The sequence below is a fragment of the Phymastichus coffea genome, unplaced genomic scaffold (genome assembly GCF_024137745.1).
Source record: "Phymastichus coffea isolate CEN01 unplaced genomic scaffold, Cenicafe_Pcof_1.1 PCOF00127, whole genome shotgun sequence".
In the NCBI taxonomy this organism is placed as follows: Eukaryota; Metazoa; Arthropoda; class Insecta; order Hymenoptera; family Eulophidae; genus Phymastichus; species Phymastichus coffea.
Window position 1 is genome coordinate 105236 of NW_026706938.1, and position 26631 is coordinate 131866.

General features: G+C 32.7%; 1 protein-coding gene across 1 annotated transcript; it reads right to left on the bottom strand.

Moving 5' to 3' along the window:
- Positions 1–128: 128 nt before the first annotated feature.
- On the bottom strand, positions 129–25843 carry LOC131671513 (acyl-CoA Delta-9 desaturase-like). Its single transcript, XM_058947984.1, has 6 exons — positions 25782–25843; positions 2869–3214; positions 2312–2442; positions 2023–2228; positions 1545–1730; positions 129–1016 (listed from the first exon to the last, which is right to left on the bottom strand). Exons 2-6 carry the CDS (start codon positions 3191–3193, stop codon positions 728–730), a joined length of 1137 nt encoding a protein of 378 aa, XP_058803967.1. The 5' UTR covers positions 3194–3214; positions 25782–25843; the 3' UTR covers positions 129–727.
- Between the last annotated feature and the right edge of the window lie 788 nt (positions 25844–26631).

Below are 26631 nucleotides of genomic sequence, written 5' to 3' on the forward strand. Positions count from 1 at the left end.
TTTTCATGAGACATTGACTAGACTATAAAATAAAGGTTTTCGAACCTTCTTGTCAATTAGTTTAACTGTAGAATATATTGAAAATTCGACAGTAAATACTGTAAAGAAATTAACAATCATAGTTCCATAACAAATTTTTATTTTATAAAGTTGTACAAGAATTTATTCTGTACTAGATGAACAAAAATATATACTGAATATAGTTTGTATAGCTATAGTCATAAAAAATATTTTTATCCTTTTCAGGATACATCTTGAAAATTTACCCCTTATATATGTTATAAAACACTAGAATCGTTAATGTTGACGATTTTCTTCCAAATATCATTAGCTACCGTTATTTTTTATTGACATCGTAAAAACTTTGTTTTTCACGGCTTATCATTTTATACATATTATAAATTCATAAGTATAGTTGTCAAATATATTACGTACAAAAATATGCTTTATTTTGATCATAATTGAGAAATGAAACAATATATCTTACATCGTTGTTGCTTTATTCAAACTTTGATTCTATTAAATTATTTTTTTGATTATTATTGTTGAAATTGACAATTTTCTAACAAAGAAGAGTTATAAGGTAAAGTTAAAAATTAATAAAAATTATTTTAGAAATAAAGTTTTTTTTACCAATATACATATATAAAATTTTTTTTACCAATATACATATATAAAATTTGTATTGAAAGCAGTGGAAAATAATGAAATTAAGAATATAAATGCATCAAAGTGATTTCGATAACTCGAAATTGTTAAACTGCACAGGAACTTCAAAGAGCGACCTATCTCCTTTTTTGACTACTATTGATTTTACAAGGTCAGGCGAGGGTTGTTTTAGGTCATATGCCCATCCAATTTTGGCAAAAGTATTTATGAAGATAGTGCTCATATCAATTGGATAATGGCCAAACTCGGAAGTTTTGTAATCCCATGGAAAGACATGGTGATAATTGTGCCAACCTTCTCCTCCTGTTGACCATGAAACCAAGATATTTTCCACGGGTGCAATTGATCTGTACAATATGTTTTATGTAGAATAAGTGTCATTAAATTGGTAAAAATCAATGGAATGGTTTAATTCCGAAAGAATTTTTCTATAATCTATAATTTTTGATGAATTTGACATGTTTCATATGACTTTTGTTACTGAAAATTTTGTTAATGCTAATGAATATAGATTACTTTTTCGTAGTCGAATTTAAAAAAAAAGAGTTCTAAAAAATAATGAATAGCATATACCAACTGCATTTATTTATTTTTTCTCTGCAATAGAACTGTTTTGGCTTATTATTATTCAAGTCTTTAAAAATTAAACTTTATACCGAAAGGAAGAGTATATTTTTTATTAATCTATTAGACGATTCCAATAATATTGTAAAAATAGTGAAGTACATAAAAATATTAATAAGCATACAAAAAAAAGAGAAGTAGCCAAATACCAAAGGATTGGTAGCATTTCTTATTTTGTACCCTTGTTAAAGGTAATATTATCGAACTATTTTTTTCACTTAATAAGGATGGCAAATAGATTGAATAGTTACCTGTCATAGGGTTTCCAGCCAAACATGTGAGCCACACTATTGACACTCCAGGTGGCATTTAGAATGAAAGCATATCGCATAAAAACTTGTGCCATAATCGCATAGTACCAATCCTCATTCCAAATATATACAGGAATCGACGTTGGCAATATAAAGCAAAAAAATATTTTTAATGGCAAAAAATACCTATAAAACATAAAACTTTTATAATCAACAAGCTTTCAAATATAACTTGGATTCGATACAATAAAATTTATTAACTTTATACTACAATATGTGCGATTCGTTTGTTCCAACTACATATACAATTTGTCAAATTTACTAAAATAAATTTATTATCAATTGTAAAAGTTCCTCGTTTACATTACTATTAAATGCTAAAATCGTTATAAATATATTTTATTGTATCGTATCAATTAAAATTGCTTTAATATACATAGAAAAAGATTACTATATATAAAATTAGTAGAATACGAACTTATCACCGAAAGCTACCACGGGATCTGATGTTACATCATCCATATTAATTTGTTGTCCTTTTTTATAAACGTCTGGATGTTTACGCATCATTAACCAACCAACGTGAGAAAAGAAAAATCCTCGGCTGCTGTTATGTGGGTCAGCATTAGTTTCTGAAAATTTATGGTGGATTCGGTGGTCTCGTACCCAATTGTATATGGAATTCTGCAAATATGAAGGCAGAAAAATAATAAAAAATATATGAACATAAATTAAAAATATAACTATTTGAATTTTAATTATTGTACCATGCCAGCTGAGTAATAACAACATAATAAGATGATTCTAAGAGGCGTTTTAGCTTTATATGAGCGATGAGTCCAAAGCCGATGAACGCCTGCTCCGACTCCAAATGAAGCCACAATAGCACAAAGCCAAGCTGGAAGAAAATACATCAGTTTTTGTCGTAACATCATACTTGAATAATAAATTTTCTATTAAATAATTTTGCAAGATGATTGATAAAAAGTAACTAGAATTTACAAAATTCTTATGCATTTTCACGAAATATTTAATAGTATGACTATGCAGAAAACAAGCAGAAGAATAATACATTCCTCAAACAGAATGGCAATATACTACTAAATTTAGAAATTTCGATGAACGATGTTTATTATCACAAAATGAAATCGCAATCACATGTTTACCATAATTTGAGATTTCAAATTTCTTAATTTTTCATGCTGGAAAATTTCTGTTTAAATGTTATTTATATATGAAAGGTTTATAAATGACAAAATGAAAGGCATTACATTATTTTAAAAAAGAAAAAAAAACAAAAGAAATCATCAATTACTAAACTTACCACATATTGCGGTTTTCCAGCGCTGTCGGTATGGAAACGTGAAGTATGCATAAACAACTATTACGTGAAATATTGTTATAGCAATGATATTTCTCCATATGAGTTGTTGCCCAAAATAGTAAGACTGCTTTTTTCCATTTTCGTGATGATCGTTAGAATATACGTCATAAAGTGTATCTCCGTCTATACTAGAATTTCCTTTTATTATGCCATTACTGTTTTTTGAGATACCATTACTTTTCGAATGTTCATCTTGTTTTGTTTGGATAATCTTCGATTTATTGTAACACAATCTAGTCTCTGCTGTTGTTTCGCTTGGAAACATTTTCCTGGCTTCTAATGGATTCTGCATTGAAACAAAGTTTTTTTTATTTAAGTATTTTAGTTCATCTATCGTGAATATTTAATTTTCGTACGTTCATATGTGTTAAGGGCACGTATTTAATTCACTCAATACTTTTTAACCAATGACCTCGAAACAAATGACCTGACATACTGCTTAATGAATCTTCATTTCAATTTCCTTTTTACTCTTTTAAGATCTCATAGATTTTCAACTTTGATACGTGTGATATAACTTTTTAAATACGTTGATTAATCAATCAAAATCAGTTTTCAAAAGTTGTCTGGATTTTAATTATTTTTCAGTGAAATAAATTTCAAGCAAACAAATCCATTAGTTCTTATAACGCCCGGAGTTGAAATTCATTATAGTATAGTTGCAAATTTATTGAATATTTTCAAATATTTCTTAGATTGAATCAAAATAAAAAATATAATCTTACGCATTAGAGATTATAACTCGAGTCTTTAAATCACAATTTTTTTAATAACACAAATTTTTGAAGTATCGACTTGTCTGCAATTTTGAAGAATTTGTGTATACACAACACTAAAAAATACATTTCTTAGATTTACTTTTTCGAGAAATCGGTTTAGTAGAAAGCTTAATATGACTGAACATAAGCAAAGAGTCGATGCTCATCCACTAACACTGATATTTCAACCAAAATTCTTGTATAGGTGGTACTAGTTTTTAATTTGTAAATTACAAAAAAAACGAATAATAAGCGCAAAATATGAATGAGAAGGTACTTAGTAATATATTGCACAGGTGATTTTTTATGAAAAATAACAGTTTTCTTCAATAAGTAGAGCTATTAAGTGTATATTGCTTTAAAATCTACAAAGATAGAAATTTACCCACCAAGCAAGTTATAGTTTCTCGAAACTCTTAGTCACAGCACTTGACGGTCAACACTAGCTACACTGAGTGAGATTTACGCAGTTGTAGTATGCAGATATATGCAGATAAAACTATGCCGCGAACAGTCGACGGAACAACAGGTGAAGCCAAGAAAACGCGAGGCTACTGACTGTATAGTGAAAAAAAAGGCCGCGTGATATATCAAGGCTGAGCTTTCAACGTCCACGAGATCGCTGTGACAAATACGAGCTCGCGTTAAACAAAAAAATTGACTAAAAGAAGAGACCGAGCGCAGAGAGAAAGAGATGGAATGCACGCTCGTTGATCTCCCCCAGTCGGTGGGCGACGAGTCTGCTTGCATCAGTGACCGGCGGCGGCGGCGGCGGCGACGGCGGCGGCGGCTGCAACGGGGAGCGCTAAACTGCCCACTTCATTCATTTATTTTGCGTGTACTTGTTTTTACTCAACGACGCCCTTGCGTTGCAAGCTACTTTTCTACTTTCTTATTAGTCAAATGTTATCAACAACAATAGGTGTAGATCCAGCATGAAATATCAATGGACGACCATTCTCTTGTTCTGCTACAATAGTAACAATTTTGTAACATACAACTTTGGCTGAGCTACGTGAATGTAATATAATATTGAGTTGACGTGCACTTGAGTAAATTATACTATACTTCTCAAAAGTACAGCATTTTATGCATTCATGTAATTGTTATACCGATCACTCTCAAGTTGATTAACAGTGCAAAGAGTGAATTGACTAGTAAATTAATTGGAGTATTTAAAACTAACTCGATAGCAAAAAATAGGATGTCCATTGCAGATATACTTGTTATTAGACCATTCTAATAAAATGTTATTCTATACAACTCAAAAGAATGCTCAACATAGAATTGTCACATTTGTTTAAATATTTCAAGTTCAGGAATCAAATTTTCGATTGTCAGTGCAATACTTTACTTGATAATTAAGAATCTCGTTGTTTTTGTTTCATCGAAATGCAGTTCGCTTGTTAATTTTTCTTCTGGGCCTGCACTTTGATTCAATGAACGCTCATCAAGTTCACACATAAGCTTATTCGAATTTTGCTATTTAAAAAAAAAACTTAATATTGACATTTACCAACAGGTACATAGTGTATCTTTGCAGCATTCTATATGAACGTAGATCTTGGAGTAACAATAATAATTATAATTATAATTTTTAATTGGAATTTTTGTCATTTGCACGAATGAGTGCTCAAGGCATTATGCCATGCGCATCGGCCGAGTCATAGTGAATGAATGTTAGCGTAAGTTGAAAGATATGAAGCGCTAGAAGCTCTTATAAAAAAACTACAGGGCGATGGTATCTGAACATGAATATTAAGGAAACGAGTGCGTGCCGTGACTTGGTGCCATCATGACAGCGACTTAATGGAAAGCTTAATACGACGCAAAACTGAGGAAACACGCACAGTAGCAATTTAATTAGAACCCACGTGTACACTATTCTTAATTCTTAGGGGGAAAAATTGTTTTCCATTACCCCGTGCGTGCAGACGCCACTATGTAAAAGTAATCATTATGTGACACACCTTTCACTTGGCCGAAAATATCACACTGAATAAACATTTCCTATCTTGAGCTACTCTTTATTGATTTGTGCTGGATAGCTTGTATGTGTATGAGCGTTCATAAAGAGACTATACGCATGCGTCGGGTGTCGTTTTTGACCATTCGTGCATTGCTTGCCCTGTACGGCCCTTTTTTCTAAGCTCTCACCAAGTTCAACTATGAGCTTCAATAAAGAAACCTTCTCTCTGCTACTTCCACCTGTTCATCAAATGTCCCACTGCCCGGCAGGCGAGATCCAAGGAATCGATTGGGGTGAATAAAAAGAAAAAATTGTTCCGAGCAAGAATTTTCAATGCGAGATCGTGTTATAAATGTCGAATTTTCTCTTGAATTTAGAGGAGTGCAAACAATAAAGTTAAAATATGAGTGTATTTGCGTGAAATTGTCAAGCAGATTTAGAGAACAAAAAAGAATTAATCGCATGTAGAGAAACAGAAGTGCGGTTTGATCTGGCGAAGATTGGGAGTAGAGTGAAAACTAAAGTACCAAAACAAAAATCTGAAAATAGTATTTGTGCTAGGAAAAACGCGAGTATTTTAGACCATACCACGGTGAATATTGAAAGAGTATTCGTAACTATATACTATGAAAGCATGGGTTATAGCCAAAATATTTAGATTACGAGAGTATATAAGACTTATAATGTGCGATTAACGAATTAATTAGTGGTGAAGCATAGAGGACTTAACACGTCAATGCTGAACCATATACGAAACTATTGTTAAAAGTAGACTTCACTATTTCATGACAGTATGAAGAAAATTTATATTAGAAAGAGATCAGTTGTGACAATAGGCATACAAGTGAAATTGTTGCAAAAGATGAATACGCACCGATCACACAACAACAGAGAAAGTCATTCGCGCAGCTGAAGTTGTCACCTTCGTTCCGGATGTTATTGTAATCGAAGTCGTAACAGTCGAAAATCGTCACGGCAAGATATTTAACGTCAAAGAAGCAAGCTGAAGAATTCGGATAGTGGAAAATTGGAGATCGCAAAATTGAGAAAGCTTTTATCAGGAATTTTGAACGCGGGTTCGAACAATTCAAATTATATAAATGAGCAAATTTTGCCGGAATTTGATCTAGGGTCAAAAGCTATTACTGTGGCTTAATAGATCGAGAAAGTCAATAGGTACAGAGAAATTTACGGCTGGAATGGCAAACTTAAATTATATCTGGCAGTATTAAAAATAAATGGTAATAATAAGGTGTAATACAAGAAGTTGTAATATTCTTTAGTCTCTTGGGAAGCCTTGTGTTGAGTATCGGTTGCGTTGATACGATAGTTTCCTGGAGACGAACGTTTCGGAAAGTTATTAGACCGTAAATAATAAGAGTACATCGAGATAAAATATGCAAGCATACTGTTTTATCATATTAGCTAAATTCAATACGCTTTGAATAGATGATTCGAAAGAAAAGATCGTTGATGTAATAGCGGATGATATTCATGATAATAAAATACGAATTACAGTATATTCGCGTGTTCGCCGTTCACTATAAAACTAGCCAAGTTGATTAGTAGCCATAGCCAAGGTAATTGAGTATTTTTTCTAATCTGACCGAGATAAAAACAATAATAAAAAAAAACGAAAAAAAAATAATATAGGAAGAAAGAAAAAGACATTAAAATCTATGGCTTCGCAATCTTCTGGGTCTGAAAAATCATCGTATTTTGTTCCATTGAATATTTGTTACTATTGTATGGAGAAGGGCCATTTTAAATATCAATGTCTAAAATTAGTTAACAATAATTTATTGGAAAATGCATCTCGCAAAACCAAGAAAGTTAAATCAAAGTACGAAAAAGAATTTACGAAAAAGAAGGCGTGGTATGCTTAGACTGAGATGAAATGCAATGCCAATGGGTTCTAGAAGTAGAGACGGTCGAAATAAGTAAACCATTTGAAACTTGCACTATAAACGGGGTCCAAAAGAAGTGAACAATAAGGCAGTGATTGTTCGGTTATAAAGAAAAGCGAAAAAGAAATTAATTTCATTAATTAATTACTAAATTGAAAATGTAATCATATGAATGAAATTTGATTTGATTTTAATAACACTATATAGTAAATTCTATATCACGCTCTAAAGCGGTAGTGAAATTTGATTATTTTGCGTTCGAGTTGAAATTTTTTATTGCCACGATACTTTGTGATCAAACATATTGTCGAGATTACTGTACACACATCAAATTTTAATCTTATAAAATCAAATGTAGTTATTTAAAATTCCACAAGTTATATCAAATCCATTAATAACGTTGACATTTTATTGCTTATTTTTGAAAGAACATTCATTTTAATAAATAAATTTACAAATATTTTAGTTTTTGATTTGATTAGTTGAAAATAGCAAAAGTTCCAGAGATGAAAATTGAGGTTTTCAATGACGAACCAGTAAGCCAGACAAACAATATTGCATGTCAAAAGACGAAAGTGAAAAAATGAACCTAAGTTAATAAGGGAGTTGAAGGATAATGGAATCATCTGAAAAAGCTCGTCTTCATACGCTAGACCAGCCTTCTTAGTAAGTAAATCAAACGGTGAAGATTGTCTGATTCTAAATTTTCGAAAACTAAATAAAAAACCAAATGGATAAAATAACCTATGTCAATAATCGACGACTTGATTGATAAAATTGATGGAAAAACTTTTTATTTTTCGCTAGACTTAAAAAGTGGATTCTATCAGCTACCTTTACATTGCGATTCGATTGAAAAAATTACCTTTATTACTGCAGATGGACCATGTGAATTTGTGGTAATAGCTGTGGGACTTAACACGCCAATATATTTTTAAATAATTATGCATAACATTTTAAATGATACTGACGCGAAGGTATGGAAGATGTATTGATAATTGTAAATATCTTTGAAGAAGGTTTTGTAAAATTAGAAAAAATTTTAAAGGTATTTAAAAAAATAACTTTTCTTCAAATGTAAATAAATGTAAGCTATTTTACTTAATTATAGACTATCTTGGACGGAAGATCTCTAAAGATAGCGTCAAGACGAAAAAGAAGAAAATTCAAATTATTTTAAAAGATCCCAAGCCAATAAGCTCGTATACTTGAATACGTTAGTTTTTGTATTTACCTAACTTTTTTAGGAAATTCGTTATTAAATTTGCTCAGAATGTAGCGTCACTAACAAATCTATTTATTAAGTAAAATTAAGGAAGCTCTGGCGTCGCGCCTGATTCTAGATATTTTCAATCTTATCCACTGAATTACATATCGATGCTAGTTCTGTCAGATTAGCTGAAATATTATTACAAAAGTAGAGAATGATAAATGAGTTGTTAAATACTTCAATTGTAAAACCAATACAGTTTGTGTAACAGCAAGTAAGAAGAGTATTCAATTTTAGGTAGCTCAGTTATGAACCTATTTTCGATATTTCAACTTCAATATTATGTATAGACATAGAGCTCAGATAGCGCACGTTAAGGACTTATGCTGGTCTGTTCGATGATATCTGGAATAAATATATCAAAGGTAGAGCGAAATAAACTGCGCCTTAAGTCGTACCACAAAAATTTCGCAGTCTCAATTTGTTTTACGATATAAACTTAGAGAAGTTACGGATGAAAAAATTATCTGTCAAGATCCAAACGCTTTGGATCAAATGGACTTGAATAAGCTGTAACAAGAAGCGAAGATCTATATTGATGACGAACGTACACACACACACACACACACACACACACACACACTCTCACTCACTCACTCACAAGTAAGACAAAAAAAGGATATTCGACACTTGTGGTTTCAAAGCATCAGGTTATCATATAAATGATGTGATCGAGGTCACAACAAATGCCCGAGCTATAGGACAGAGTAGAAATTGACAGCCAAGGCAAAAGGTCCATTCAAAAAATCTGCGATATTACGAAATGATCGCTACGAGGTGAATGATACTATGGAAATATTGTAAATCTCTAAATACTCCGATGGTAACAAGAAAAGTCAAATCTAGAAATCATAAAATTATAGGAAAATTAGAGAATTAAAAGAAACTAAAATTTTCTTATAGAGAAGGGTCAGGAAGTGTGATGTATTTTGCAAATGTAACTCGATTGAATATTTCTTTTGCACTTAATTATGTAGGTAGAAAACAATCAAATTTAAGTATTAAGGACTGGGTAAAAGTCAAAACAGTTTTTAGATATCTTAGAGGAACTTCTGATTCATAAAATTTACGTGTGATTTACAAGCTTGCAATATTCTTTAGTCCCTTATATAATAAATAAGTATAAATATAGTTAAAGTTAAATATAAGTATAAATATAGTTATACTTATTTATAAATAATAAATATAGTCTTCTAGCTTTACAGATCATTTAGATTCCTCTTAAACCAATGGAATGATTGGAAGATTATTTGGTGACACTGTTAAAAGTAGAAGTCAAAAACAAAGTATTGTAAATTTATCGGCATGCCATACAGAATATTACACTACGAGTAAAAAGTAAAACAATGTATCCAACAACAACTAGTGCCATAATAAATCTTCAATAAATTGTATATAAAAGGAAGAGAATTACAAAATAAAGAACTTTGATAATAACATAGAGACGACTAGGATGAAAACTGAGAAAAATCAAGAACACGCTTATAAATACTGACACATACACATAGTCATTTTATTTTTAATAATATTTAATTATTTTTGATGTATTGTAATTTTATGTACTATAATAATAGCAACAGCATATAATAATAATACTACATAAATACTAATTAAATAATAATAATGTACATCATGTATACTTTCATGAATTTTTTATTCATAATAATTGTATAGGATTCATCGATTATTTTGAAGATAAATGCATTCTCCAGAATCGATTATTTTTTTGTTTACTAATCAGAATTTAAGTATTTTGTCTTATCATTGTACATTCATATAACAGAGACATACGTTGCAAAGGAACAAATTTGTTTTGTTTAATTGTACTTTACAGACCGAAATGATATGAAATTATTTTTTTAATATTTAAAATGTTTCTTTATTCTTATTAATGAAATTATTGATAAACTCGTAATTTTTTCAGGTTAAAAGCATCATGGCCACTTCAGCAATTGGTGAAAATTGTGCTAGTTGCAGTTTATCAGAAAAGAAATATGGGGGCAAAAAGCTATTGACAGCGATAATGACGCTGTTTTATCTAACTGTTTTTCTAAAATAGTTTTAGTTGGAGATATTCTGTGTTCCAAATGCAATGGCGCTACATATTTTGTTAAGTTCAAATACCGAAAACACCCAGAAGTAGAAAACGTCGTAAATCCAGCTAGGAAAGCTTCACAGTCCGACAGTCAACAGTCTACTTCATCTTTATATCCACCATCATAACCAACTAGAAATGATCTAGTTTATAGTCTCCAGAAAATCAACGTTATTGAAAAAAAAACTATTAAATTACCTTTCAGAAAAGTAGATGATACCCTTATTATCTAAGAGTAGGTGACGAAATAAATCAGCAATTATTATTGTTCCTTCTGAAGCGCGGTGACAAGCTTTCGTTGAAAAGCAAATATTTATTCTAGAAAGTAATAGATGCAGCCACAAACATTTGATAAAGAAATGCTTTTACGTAGACGAGTTGAATAATTTAAAAATATATCTCATTTATGCATGGCGACAGCAGAATATATAACGAAGTTATGTTAAGCTCTAAGTGTAACTTATAATAGAGAATCACACGATAGAAACGATAATTTTTTTATCTCTGAAGAAAATATTCATACATTTACTGGACTGAATTGTGAACAGATAATATAACTGAAAGAAATAAGGATTTCTTTAAGAAATATAGACAATTAGACTATTAGTAAATCTCTCGTTGTATTTTTATTCAGATTATAAACAGGAAATTCAAATGAAATTACCTGCTTTATTCTTGACCGTGAAAGTAATCAGCAAGTCTTTGAGTTTTCAAAATCTATTTTAAGATCGAAAAAACGACCTATAATTGCTATATTTATTATAAACCAGAAACTATTGGTAGCGCCAGTAATTCACGTTATTACTGTCAGTATATAAATTACGAGAAGAATATGTTGTTGTTCTCATGTAGTCACCATTATTTATTATTTATCTTACTAGTATTCTCAAGCGCACTTTGCGCGCTCATCTCTCATTTATACTAACTAGTGTTTTTCTGTTATTTATTACATTATTTGAACCTTTTACATGCCAATTTAGAGATCCTAACGAATACGAATAAGTTATGCTGTTCAAAATAGACTATATACATCAATATTTAATGATGAATAAAAATAAAACTTGGTCCATTTATAAAAGCTGATGAACTTTTACTAATTTCAAGATATATCGGAAAAAGTATCGATATATTAATTCAACTTACGATCGATAAAACTATTACACTATTATACAACACTAAACTTTATATACCATAGTGAGTTATAAAAAACTTTAATTTCTCAAAATACCACCCGGGAAATTTTTACGGGAGGCTATTCCAGGAGATATACAGAACCAGGAAAGGCTGCTCCCGAAATCATGGACACTCAACTTTTCGTTTTACTCATATTTGAATTTTTGTCCTATTTTTTAGCATCTTATAACAGTTGTTATCAGTCTTTACTCATCTTTTGCCTAGGTGCAAATTTTGGAAATTCTTAATGATAATGTCGCAATTTAATCATGTAGCTTCTCTTAAAAAGAACAGGAAAAAATTGTGTAAGTTGTAAAGAAAAAAAAAAGACATGAATACTATTAGTTCTAAAATTAAGAAAATACTAAATAAAGTTTTAAGTTTCAATGATACAGACATTCGATTACCTACATCAATTTGTACTTTATATTGTGTGAAGATTTATCAATTAGCCAAAAGTGATACAAAATTTAACTTGCCCGATTATTTTAACTTTACATTTCCTAAAAAAGTTATTAAGCAAATAAATTATGATATAATTTGTGAGTGTACTCTATCTGATTTTTTGTGAAACATAAACGTCAATTGAAGAAAAAGGCTTACAATATGATTAAAGGGTGTATGAATTGCTTATCTATTTTGCAGAAAGGAATCCAACAGAAATGCACACGATCAAAAAAATATAAAAATGTTAAAGGTATGAGACAAGATTATTTACCTGAAAAAATAAAAGAGCATTTAACATGTGAACTTATAAAAGATAATGTTGCTAAAAACATAATCGAGAACAATAACTTAGGTAACGTTATTTGATTTGACAAAAGCACGGAAAGCTTCTTAGAATAGAACTATTTCTCACAGCTATTCGTAGAACAATATCTGCGGAAGATACATTACAGTTACAAATACAATATGGATTGAGTACTAATAAAATTTGTGGAATAGGATATTTGATCAGCATAGAACTGAAAGATAGGTAATATATAGAGAAAGATTTGAAACACATTTGAAAGTTGAACATTCTGAATCACCAACTTGATGGGTATTTTTCTATCGCAGAAGCCGAATTCGCTACAATAATAGGCAAACTAAAAATCTCAGAAAATAAGCAATTTATTTTCTGCAATAATGTTGTTAAACTATGTCAAATTATAGAAAAAGTAAGATATGAGCCAGTTGTTCTTACAAAGTCGGTATAGACAGAGATGGCAGTTTCCTAAAAGTTCATATTTCTTTAACAGACAGTAATGAAATTGATATAAAAATTGAAAACAAATCGAAAAAAATACGATAATCGTATAACCATGGTATAAATGTAAAGTTTTTGAGTTTTAGCGTAAAAATTATTCATAATTGGTTTAGTGGAAACAACTATAGTGGAAACTAGTGTGGAAGAAAAATTTTGAAAATGTTGCTCTTCTATGGACATTTTGAAATGTCAGCAAATATCCTTATACTTGGTGTACAGATTCTAGTAATGAATTACATATATGCGATATTCTTAGTACATTCGGCGATTGCCTAGAAAACGCAAAAGGTTGGAAAAGAGACGGAATTGAGAAAAAGAACATTCTAAACTCTTCAAAAACTGCGTGAATAAACCTCTCTTCAATTATGAAGAAGATACAGAAATTATAGACCTTATTCCACCTCCAGAACTGCAGTTGTTACTCGGTGTTTTAAATAAATTATAAGGAAGCATAATACAAGAATTCGAAAATGAAAGTCAAGAATGGGTTAAAGAATGTCACGTAGATCGAGAAGTATATTATAAAAAACTTTATTTCAATGGTAACTCTTGTAGAAAATAACCAGAATGTGTCGACATTTTACGAAGAATCTCTGAAAAATATGTTGGAAGGTTATGAAATATATTCAGTGTTTTCGACTTTTATCATGTAGTTGACTCATGTTTCTCAAATAAACTTCACCCGCAGTTCAAAGTATACATAAATAATGTTAAAAAGAGCTACACAGTTTTACAGATTAGTATCAGCCCTAAAGTACATGCGGTTATTGAACATATACCATATTTTTGTTGAAAGTATCAAAAAGGATTTGACTTTTATAGCGAACAAGCTTTGACTTTTATAGCTATCGAATATGTCCATACACATTTCAAGAAGACATGGTGTAAATGTAAAATAAATAAATCACATCCCGAATATTCAACAAAGCTGTTTGTGAATATAACGGCGGCCATATTTAACTCAAAAGTGCAACGAAAAATTATGAAATAATTGGAAAAAGATTTTATGTATATATGAATATTGTTTATTGATACATAATAAATACAATATAATCTATAAGGTACGCATGTGATTTTTGTTATTTAAAAATATATAAAATGATGAAAATGTAAAAAAAAACCTTACAATAAATTCAAATGTGAATAAAATTTTTCGGGGATGATTTTTTCTGGTTCTGTATGTGCCGTAGAATAGCCTCAATTAGAGAAGTTGCTGATGAAGTTGGCATATCAATTGGCTCATGTCATAACATTTTTTCAAATGTTTTGGGCATGAAACGGGTGGCAGCAAAATTCATTCCAAAACTGCTGAACTTTAACCAAAAAAACAATCGCATGAACATCGCTCAGGAGCTGTTAAACGACGTCAACGACGATCCAAGTTTGCTTGAAAGGGTCATAACTGGTGATGAAACATGGGTGTACGGTTATGATGTCGAAACCAAAGCACAATCGTCCACCTGGAAGCGTTCAACGTCACCAAGAGCGAAAAAAGCACGTCAAGTTCGATCAAATGTGAAGGTTTTGCTTACAGTTTTCTTTGACTGCAGGGGCGTGGTGCATCGTGAGTTCTTATCACAAAGTCGTACGGTTAATAAGGAGTATTACCTTGAAGTTATGCGACGTTTGCGTGAAGCAATCCGAAAAAAACGCCCCGATTTATGGAAAAACAATTCATGGCTTTTGCATCACGATAACGCATCTGCTTACTCGTCGTTGCTTGTTCGTAATTTTTTGGCCAAAAACAATACCGTAGTCGTGCCCCAACCTCCATATTCATCAGATATGGCTCCGTATGACTTTTTCCTGTTCCCAAAGTTGAAGAGACCCATGAAAGGACGGCGTTTTTCCTCGATTGAAGAAATAAAGGCCGAATCGCTGAGAGTGCTCAAGGACATACCAAAAAGTGAATATCAAGAGTGCTTCGAAGATTGGAAAAAACGCTGGCATAAGTGTATTATATCTGGGGGGGATTACTTTGAAGGGGACCACATTGATGTAAACGAATAAATAAATATTTTTTTGGAAAAACGATAATTCCGGGTACTTTTTGAACACACCTCGTATTTTTAAACATATTAAACATAACGGTCTATTTACTTAAACGAATGGTTGAAAGACATATTTGACCATATTATCCAGCTAGAGCATTTGTAAACGTTCTCATAAGATGGTAAAAGTGACTATTTCTAAAAATCTTCTATTTAATCTGGAGTACTGGTCTAAACGAAGCTATTCAAAGATGTTTTTTATTCAATTTATCGTTCAAAAAAGAGTGGTAACTTTTTTTTCTAAAAATAAAGTGTTACGGTTAAATGATCTTTCCAGGACACCTTATCGATATTTTGAAACTTTTAATAAGAAAATGAAAGCATTTACTCAGTACTTCATTATGAAAAATGTTCATGATGATAATACTAACAGAATATTTTTTACACCACATCAGAGGAAACTTATAATTTTTACTGTTTAACACTTGCTGGCCTCCTTAGTATGATAAAAGTACTGTGTTCGGCTCATTCAGTGCAGTATTTCTTTAAGTATATTTTTGAAAATTTACTTATAAACATAACAAGTTAAAGACGATAGAATTCTTTATAGTATAGTTTCCAAGAGCTTTATTTTACGCATTATTTTGAATAAAAGCTCACATAATTATTCTAAAGAAAATATGCGCTCTTCTCTCATCTAAAAGCTAAGAAATTATATTTGTAACAATAATATATTTCGTATGAGTCATACAATAAAATGTTTTATTTATCTGATTAACATAAGATTTTCGACAAAAATTAAGCATTGCAGATAATTAAGATAAAATTATCCTTTCTTTCACATTGCATGTTGACAATTATGAAAACTCTAGTAGTCTATTACTGGCATGAATATAATACAGGTCTTATTACTGTGTATCTATCTTTATAACTAGTTCATAATAGTAACAGATTTTTGGGAAGAGTCGGATGATATTTCCTGTAACAATTGCAAACTTTCTTAGTCTTTCATACCGCCTTCATGACTAATTTTTTTCTAGTCAAAGGGTGGTCGAATATTTCGAGTAGAAAGCAGTTTAAATATTATTTCTTTTTCAGTTGTTGCGACTTTAATATTTCACAATATATTAAAAACTTCAAAACACTTGGGCTCATTAGTTATATTGCAATAAATAATGAAAAACATACAACGACTTTAATTCAAATGACTATGGCCGGTAAAAACATTTTCATTGCTTTTAGGATATACCTTCAAAATTTACCTATTAGATCTACATTTATACTTTTTCAAGGATTACACAGGCCGACAAAAAATTTTACCAAGAACCCGAGTATAGTTTTCCGAAGGTTTTTTGCGCGCTGAATCCGAATCCGAGGTCAGAATTACTCTGGTGGCTCCGGTTTTCGAGATATCCTAACCTTAAAGTGCAAAAAACGCGATTTTTGCCTATATTTGAGGTTATGTAGCAAAGAAACGAAATTTTTTTTCAAAAAACTGTATACATCAAATTGAAGTATGAGTTTTGTTCTTTCAAATGCCGTTGAGTATGCTCGGATATCTTTTTTTTTCACGAAGTTACACAAATTTGAAAATTTCAAATTTTATGAATTTAAAAAGCACCACACCATTCAGCCCAAGCTATCTAACAAGTAACCATATTAAAGAGCCACTCACCAATTTAAACCAAACTTGGAAATATGACAAAACACTAAAAAATATTGTGAGCATCGTGCTTCTATTTACAAAATGCTCTCTTACGGGTAGAAACCACCCCTGCCAACCCCTAAACTGGCTCACCCATATAACCCTGGGTAGAGCAAGTTTAATTAACTGCTTTTCGATAAAAAAACTCATTAATTAACTGCTTTTCGCAAAAAACCTTCGGAAAACTATACTCGGGTTCTTGGTAAAATATTTTTGTCAAATTCTGTCGGCCTGTGTTATTAGCTATCTATATTGATATCCTATAAAAAACTAAATCATATTAAATATAAGAAAAAAATATTTCTTTTTTTTCATAAAAGTATTCCGTCAATACCGCTGGATACTTTTTTTACAGATGAAAGAATATTTAAAAAATAAAGTCAACTCCGTGATTGAAATATGCTATAGTTATTAATTGTAATTTACAGACTTTTGTTTATATATATATATAAATATGTAGGAAGCTTGAGTCCAATCCTCTTAAACGATGCTCTTAAGGTAGCCCGAATTCCAATGTTCAATAAACTATAACTCACGTAAACAGGGCTGACAGTCCTGATTTTGTTACACACAAGATATACATGTATGAAAAGATGATCATACTGGATGATACCGTGCAGAGCGCTTGGGTAACGTTTAGAGACGAAAATATAATTACTTTAAAATGTGTAGTACAATACTTTATAAAAACGCCACTTCCCATGCAAGGAAGTTCTGAATGAAGCGCTTTTGAAATTCATTAGAGTATAGGGTAATAGAATAACTAACTATAAATAACTTCTAGACAAAAATAAATGGCACGCATAATTTTAATTGTTAGAAAATGAATTATATTTACCCTTGAAGCACGTAACATATTTGAAAAACTATTAATCCCTTCATTCGACTATTAGCACTAGCTGCACTAGATAAGTTTCATGTAACTGTAACTTGCAAAGAAAAAACTTTCATTGCTTATGAAGTTACGAAATAACAGGTGAAACCAAAGAGCACAAGACTAGTAATTCTATCAAGCGAAAAAACTCCGCACTCTTGTAAAAAGTCTGAGCTTTCGGCACATGGTTGATTGTTTTGGTAAATACGAGTTTACGTTAGAAAACATTTGGCTAAAGAGACAAAATGCTGAAAAATTTGCTGAGAAACAAAGACGGAATACGCATTGTCCGACCCCCCTCCAGTCGGCGGACGTTGAATCTGCCAGCGTCACTGGCTGCAGCGGCGGTTGCTGTGACGGGGAGCGCTAAACTAGCCATTTTATTGAAAATGAACAGCCGCTTGCACCCTACATCCGTTAGGCTGCTATGATAGCTATTACATCGAATCTCGTTACACGACTACTCTCTCCCTCTTTCTTTATCTCTTTAGATCATCGTTGAATAATCACATAGACAACACTTAAACATTCTAGATTGCCAGGGAAATACTTTTCCATTTGACTTTTTCTGCAGCTTTCAAGCATCTATCTTTGAGTTCTTTTTGTATTTATTTATATCTTCTACAAATTCCTTACTATCATAAGATTTCGCATGTGTAAAAAAAATCAAGAGCGGATGGCGTGTCGCGCAGTCAATACAGTCCCACGAGTAAGATGCACTGGATTGATACAATAAGCAATTCAAAATCCTTTCAACGATTAGTTTTTTCACATAAACAATGCATTTTTTTATTTGCACTTGACTGATTGCACGTATACTGACATGAATTTTTCTATTTTACTGTTAAAAATTTTAGATATAATAAGAGCAACCCCGAAATAAGCCATTTTGGTAATATACGAATGTACATAAAAATGCCAAGTTAAATACAGAACTCCTTTTTTTTCGATGTTGAAATCGATATAAAATAATATGAAATACATGAATACACGAAGAATATGCTAATATTGACTGTTATCTATAATTATATTATGAATACATACTGTAGAATTTTCGGATATAAATGGATCAACATTCACTATCTATTTTACGAGATTGACGAATGAAGCGAGCTGGGGTGAGAGGACCCTTATTGTTCAATTGATTGCTTAATTTGTTGCTATAATTCATTGCCTAATTAACATTGCTTAATTATTCAGGTTTTCAATTTAAATTGTCACGGGATGACTATAGCAAATCCGTCGATGACTTATTATTTTCAGATTTAACCGTGAACGTCACGGTTCAACGGTTGAACAAGTTATTTTGAAAGTTGCCGGCTTGGGGTGCACGAATACGCCCTAATTATGAGCAATACCGCGGGCCACGAAATCACGCGCATCTCAGGTTGTGAAGATGGGAATAGCACACACAAGAAAGTAACGCGCACTCAAATAAAAATAAATAACAATTTATTCAATGAAATTACAAATACGACACGCGCTTACAAAATGGCGGCACGCCGGCATCGCGCAATTCTACATTGCTGCAGAACTCGCGTATAGCCTGGTCACGCACTTCCCGAGTCCGTAATTGCAGGTCAGAAGCAAGACTGCACGCCTTCTCGCACGCATACAAAGAGAAAGAAAGAGAGAGAGAGAGACTAACCGTCGACGCCGCTGCTCCGCCGGCCACTTGTTACCGATGTTGTTGCCGCGCGCGCGGCTGATGGCGTCGTTGCGCGGCGTGGCCCACGGCTCTTACTGCTATTACAGCTGTTGCAGTCGCTTCCCTCGACTGTTGCTGTAGTCGCTCCTGCTCGCTTCTCCGCATGAAACCTTTTTGACTGCGCGTGCACTCGGTAAAACTTTTCGAAAATCCGGCTACGGCCGAGGCCACGACGATACTGCTGCCGATCTTCTCGTCAGACGGTTCCCAGTGCCTCAAGCGCCCTCGATAGATGCTTCTCTCTTCGTCTCTATCTCCCTCTCCCGTGATCGCACATCAGCGCGAGCACTAACGACTTGATAGCGGCGAAACAGGACAGTAGGCGAGCGTTTCATGGGGAATCGGCTTGCAAAACCGATTTTCCCATTGTGTAGTATACATTGACTAATTAACGCGAAAGGTGTTCTGAATAATTTTGTGCAACCCTTTTGTCAGCAGAAAATTGGAATTTAAATAATAAATCCTACTGTTATCGACAAAAAAAAAGAAATACGAGTGCGATTTTCGTTGATTAATAATCATTAAATATTCAATTCATCAATCAAATATCAATAAAATCTTCATGTTACGTAGCAAAAAACTTCAAACTCTACCTAAATACATAGAGGAAAATTGGCTAGGAATTCATATCAATTACATAAAACTATTTCAAGACGTGTTGTCACATCATGAAGATAAATTCAATTGAATACTTACAACTTTGCTAACCATCAGAAATGTTCAAATTACTACGCAATAGTAATGATAAGGGAATTTTATCATTGGTTAAGAATGGAAATGGATGCGAATGTAATGTATTTAAATTAGATTAGGGTTGGGGTGTGCGCGCAATACAAATGACAATCCAGACTCATACGTTAAGTTAAAATGTTATTTTAATCAAAACAAAGACAAAAAATACGCATTTATACAGCATAAAAAACCCCGTCATAAATGGGGAAAAAGTCATCTAAATACTATCTTTAAAAAGAGAACGCACATACAATACAGCTTATAAAACTAAACAAACTAAGTTAAAACTAACGCAATATAAGTGTCAAAATAATAGAGAGAACTCAGCGCATTAAGGAACGCAACAAATGAAACCTTATTAAACCGGTACAAATATCGCTAGTAGAATGGCCATTCACTTAAAAATATACGGTTACCAGTTAAATGCCACACAAGGATATCGTATTAAATATCGTAAGGGAAGATGCTGCCTCTTTCTCGTCGGTGCATCGCAGTCCCGACGTCTCGGGCACACACACATATTACAACTGCGATACACCCGGGATGCGGGAATGATAGGCACAGACAGAGTAGCAGCACCCCAGAAGAGTCAAGACGTCCTCTACTGACGCGTAGTCGTCAGCCCCGTTGCAAAGTGCGTCATTGGTGTTGTTCACACCTTTACGTATGTTCGCAAAATCAGCAGGCTTGCGTATACATAGTTGCAGCTCTTGGTGCACAGTACCCGTCGTATCAGCGGTACTCCGCGCACTCTACCACGCATACGCGTACAGCGAAGTTCGGTTAGCGGGACTACGCAACACACGGTACATTGATTAAAGAACTGAATCAAGTGAGAGAGAACCGTAGTTGTCACTTTTCCGGTAGGAACAGAACTGTCGTCGCCTCTTTTTCCCTATGTGAAGATACGCGGTAAAAACCATTCCTACTTCTGAGGCCCTTGTGAATGACCAATCAGAGCCTCCCTTTTAGTGAGGACGAAGACGGTCCCGCGGCTCTGGTCTGTTATCTGCGATTGTGGAACGCGTGCCTTCTTTATCTGGTAATGCTATGAGCACGCACGTGCTCACTATTAGGTTTTCCCTAGGAATAGCATCTTCAACGGCATACGCGCGCATATGCGCAACAATAGTCGAACGACACGTGTATTTTCAGACATATAGACGCAGCGAAAACCGTTCATTATTTATTGTTCTACTGGCACACAGTTCTCTCTTTCTCACCGGCAAACATGTGGAGCGCAAACGGCGCGAACAAGAAAGTTACTGCAACAGGAACTCATCAATGAAGCTCGAGACAGCATACAATGGGTATAATGGTCGGGCATTTATTCGCATAGCGCGAAATTCAAAATCAAAATTAATTTTCGTTTGTCAAGCATCACTGACACCGATAAAGGTTAATTCGAGCTTTCTTTCTCGCGAGATACGTAGATCGCGCTTGAGACTGATATGACTGCATTTGGTTGGAATTGACAGTAAAAATGAATTTTAGTGAATTTAATTAATAGTGACTTGAATAAAAAAGTCGATCATGGAATATATTTAATAGATAATCATTAAAAACCAAAATATCACGATGCTTACAACTCTCAGATAAATTGACAGCCAAACTATAACTAATATATTTTAGATTACATTATAATATAGGGCGCTTGCTTTGCGTGATATATTTTTTTTATTTTGAGAAAACCTTAATTGTTAAGTGCTGAGAAAAATTATATAGAAGAAGTTAACAATGCGTACTTATCATCTCAAATTTTCCAAGCTTGACTCTATCATTTAGATGACATTTTGGCTTTGGGCATTCTTGTTGATAATTTTTATAAAAAAGCAATAATAACGCTGATGTCTTCAACAACAAAAATATGCTTGTCGTTTGGCAATCGTTAGATCACGTTTGGCAAAAAGAAGTCATTAAGTATCTGCATATACTGCTCAGCGTTTAATCGCTTTATGATTTCAACTAAGTCACCTGGATGTTAGCCAGAAACCGAGCCCCAAAACGCACGTATACCATGACCATTGTACCTTAAAGCAACAACGTATGCATCTTCTTACCGAGTAGTTGCTGATCGCCAAACACCTATCCTGCATATATGCGAAATTAAAAGGATGTGGCTTATAATGTACAAATTACAATTATAAATAAATGTAGTTGAATGAAAAAAAATTTATTTTGATAGGTATCATATGTTTACGTGGAGAATATTTTTTCGTCCATAAAAATAGTTCGCTTCTACTCTTCCACTATTCGATTTAAAAGAGTATTGGCATATATCAACTTTGTTTTTCTGTTTCTTTCATTTAATGCAAGCTTTTTAAAATTACATTTAAGTGCTTGGTAAAATTTAATATTTGATCTTTTTTAAAGAAATACGCAACGTTTTCTCGTGGATATTTTATTGTAATCACTCTGGTAGTATTTTCATTGATTAAAATGGATCATTAACCAGCAAATCAGCGATTTGCTCTAAATCGTCAACTCGGATTTTCCACGTCTAGTGATTGTGTTTTTGTCGATCATAAACTTAAACGCCTCCGTTTGCTTTAACTCTCAATCAAAATATTCCATGATTCATTCATTATTGTGCCCTATGTTGATGAACGCTGATATTTTACTCAAATTTTGTTTCGTCGGTTGAAATCTTAATGCTTCCATTTCCATAGTTAATCAATATATAATTGAATCACAAATGTTGTTACGGAATAAAACTTTCTAATTTTTTTACTTATATTATATTTGCTTATTCAAAACAATCAATGTTGATGATTTGCTAATTATTTAAATTTTTTATAGTTAAGGTGGATTATCCACTAGATTCTCATAGCATTCGATCGGCGACTCCCTTTCTCCCTACGCACATCGTAAGAGATTCGCATTGTATCGGGAGTAGAACGATTCTTGCAACGACAGAAACAATGTATGCACGTATAACATTGTTATCGTGTTCTGAGAGTTTTTGATAATAGAAAATCAATGATACCAAGTTAACAGTTTGTGAAGAAGCATCCGAAAATTATCGACCAATGTAGGTATATTTATTTATCTAAATCTAGTGTACCGTTTGAATAAAGCTAAATTATCAAAAGAATGCGAACGCTGATTCAATCTAATAATTAACATAAAAATAAATATGATAACAATTTATCACGTAATTTCTTCTGTCCTCTTTGCCGCGTGTCAAATTTCATTTCATGTCCAACTCACCAATCCGACCTCACCGTTTTCAATATTCTTTTAATATCTTATAAATAATGGAAAAATAAGTAACACGTATTTTTACCTGCAGAAAAATATGTTGAGGGGTAAAATCCGCCCTCAAAGTCCACCCTCAAAAATGAACTTTGCAATTTATCTCAAGTTAGATTGATATTTTATAATAAAGCTAATTTCATTTCACTTTTCATGTAAATTCAGAATTAATGCATGCAATTCCGATTATAAGAGTTGCAACCCTTATTTTTTCATTAAGAATTTTACTATTTTTGTGTCTATATTCAGGAAAAAAATCTTAAAAGAGCCAAAAAAACCTAAAAAAATATTATCGTGGGTTGGTTACAATAATAAAATTGATCCGTTCGAGACTTTTTCGAAACACCCTTCAAATGAAAAAACGTTTTTCAATATTCTACAGATTCTAAATGATAATTTACTATGATATATATTGCGTATAATGATAGAATTATCAATAAAAAAAATAAGAGTTGCATCCCTTGTGGACGGAACTACTGGCACTAGTTATGCATTTACATGAGAAGTGAAATGAAATTTACTTCTTTGTAAAATATCAATTAGAACTTGAGATAAATTGAAAAATTCATTTGACTTTGGGGGCGGATTTTACCCCCTTAAAGTACTTTTCCGCAGATAGAAAACAAATACGTGTTATTTATTTTTCTATAATTTACAAAAGAATAATGAAATCGGTGAGATCGAGTTGAGGTGGTTTCCTTATAAGCCGAAATGAAATTTGACACGCGGCAAAATTAACGGAATCCAGTCCAAATCTTGAATTAGTTAAGTAAAATAAATTGAATTAGATTGAAATATTTTGCACTTCTTGTTTTCCTGCTGGAAGCTCATTCATAGTATCATCAAGTTATGAAACTTTCTAGTTTATTGCTAGAAAAATAATGGTATTTAGCTGTAGTACTTTTTTAGGAAGGTTTAATTGACAATAATTAAATAAAAATTAGTCAAATCTGTTGGAAAATTTATAAGCGAGCACAATGCGAAATTAGTATTTTTGAGATCTATCCTTCGGACTGTTTGCTTAAAAGAGAGCCCAGGCCGGGCCATAAAACTTTTTGTTCGCTGCTCGCCTGCGACACAACGCCGCGCCAATGACCGATGTCTCCAGATGAAGTAATAAATGTTTTTGGCGCTTTTTCCCATGCGAAAGGATGTGTCTAGTCGCATCTGCGAATGCAGTTAGTTCAGCCCTAGCGCTCGAAGGAGTAACAGCTTTTACTCTCGAGCAGCTTCACTATTTTTGTATTCAAACTATATGTAACTTTTTATTCTTTGATCAATAAATACTGAGTTCTTTGTTTAATCGATTGAGTTGTTGTTTTTTGCTGAATCATTTCAATAAAATCAGCATGAGAATCATCGTGACAATTGTCTCGCTCACTCTACAAGCCCTCAGAGTCTTCCTTTGTCTACGTTATTATTGCTTTTTTATAAAGAATTATCAACAAGAATGTTTTTGTTCAAAACGAAGGTGTAATCCAAACGATAGTGTCAAGCTTGGAAAATTTGAGATGACGTGCACATTGTTAACTTTTGCTATATAATTTTTCTCAGCACTTAACAATTAAGGTTTTCTCAAAATAAAAAAAATTTATCACGCAAAGCAAGCGCCCTATATTATAATGTAATCTAAAATATATTAGTTATAGTTTGGCTGTCAATTTATCTGAGAGTTGTAAGCATCGTGATATTTTGGTTTTTAATGATTATCTATTAAATATATTCCATGATCGACTTTTTTATTCAAGTCACTATTAATCAAATTCACTAAAATTCATTTTTACTGTCAATTCCAACCAAATGCAGTCATATTAGTCTCAAGCGCGATCTACGTATCTCGCGAAAAAGAAACCTCGAATTAACCTTTATCGGTGTCAGTGATGCTTGACAAACGAAAATTAATTTTGATTTTGAATTTCGCGCTATGCGAATAAATGCCCGACCATTATACCCATTGTATTATTCACTGCACCTTTAATCAAAGCTAGTAAAATTCGATTTTACTGCCAACTGAAAAGAAACGCAGCCATATCAGTCACAAACGCGAACTACGTATCTAGCGAGAAAAAAACCTCGAATTAATCTTTTTCGGTGTCAGTGTTAATCAAATTAATTGCAATTTTGAATTTTGCGCGATACGAATTAACATACGCCCAGTGTCACTTACCTCTTCGATTTCCGGCGCTGCGCTCAGTACGCTTATTTCTGCGGCATAGAGAGCTGAGCAAAAGCACTCATTCAACTTCCGGACGCTGTTGGCCGCGGTTCAGTTTTTTTGCCTCCGAGCACGTTCCTTTTTGTGCGCTCGTCGAGACACGTGTTTCGTAACCTACTGAGATCACAAATATTCTGTATTCTTTAATGAAGTATGTCATGTAGCTTAAATACGGGCTGTCGTCATTCTCTGCTACTCTTCCTCGATCCGCTTTATCATATTTGAATGGGAGCGTCGTGCAATTTGAAAATTGATTATTATCATTTATCATCTTCTTATATCTAGTATTTTGTTCATGGAATGGTAATTATTAAGAATCCTTGTAATCGACGAAACTTTATTTAATATAGAAAATTGTACCGTGCGGGAAAAAAGGTGGTAAAGGGAAATAAAATTAATGAATAATACTTAGATATATGTTGGTATTTAACAAGAGGAAAAGGACACAAAAGAAAATGTAACTTACTCTCGTGAACGTTCGTCTTGAACTGCTAAAAGTCCCCGTAGATACCCTGCAGGGCTTCTAGATTTTCGCTGCCTCATCCTCGCAACTTCCAAAGTTGCGAATTATGGTCTCCACTACCATGAGGAGAAAGGAAAGGAAGTTGTGCTTGCGTATCTTAAAAGACTGTTTAGTGGATTAGCACTTTTATTATGTATTTTCAAGGCTAGCGATGGAAGCAAATTCGTAATGTGTCCAGAACAGCATTTTAGCAGCTTGGGTTACCTATTTTTCTTCCTTAAAGAGTAAGCCTTGAAACGGCAATTTTGCATTTTTCACGTTTTTATGTTGAAACTTTTT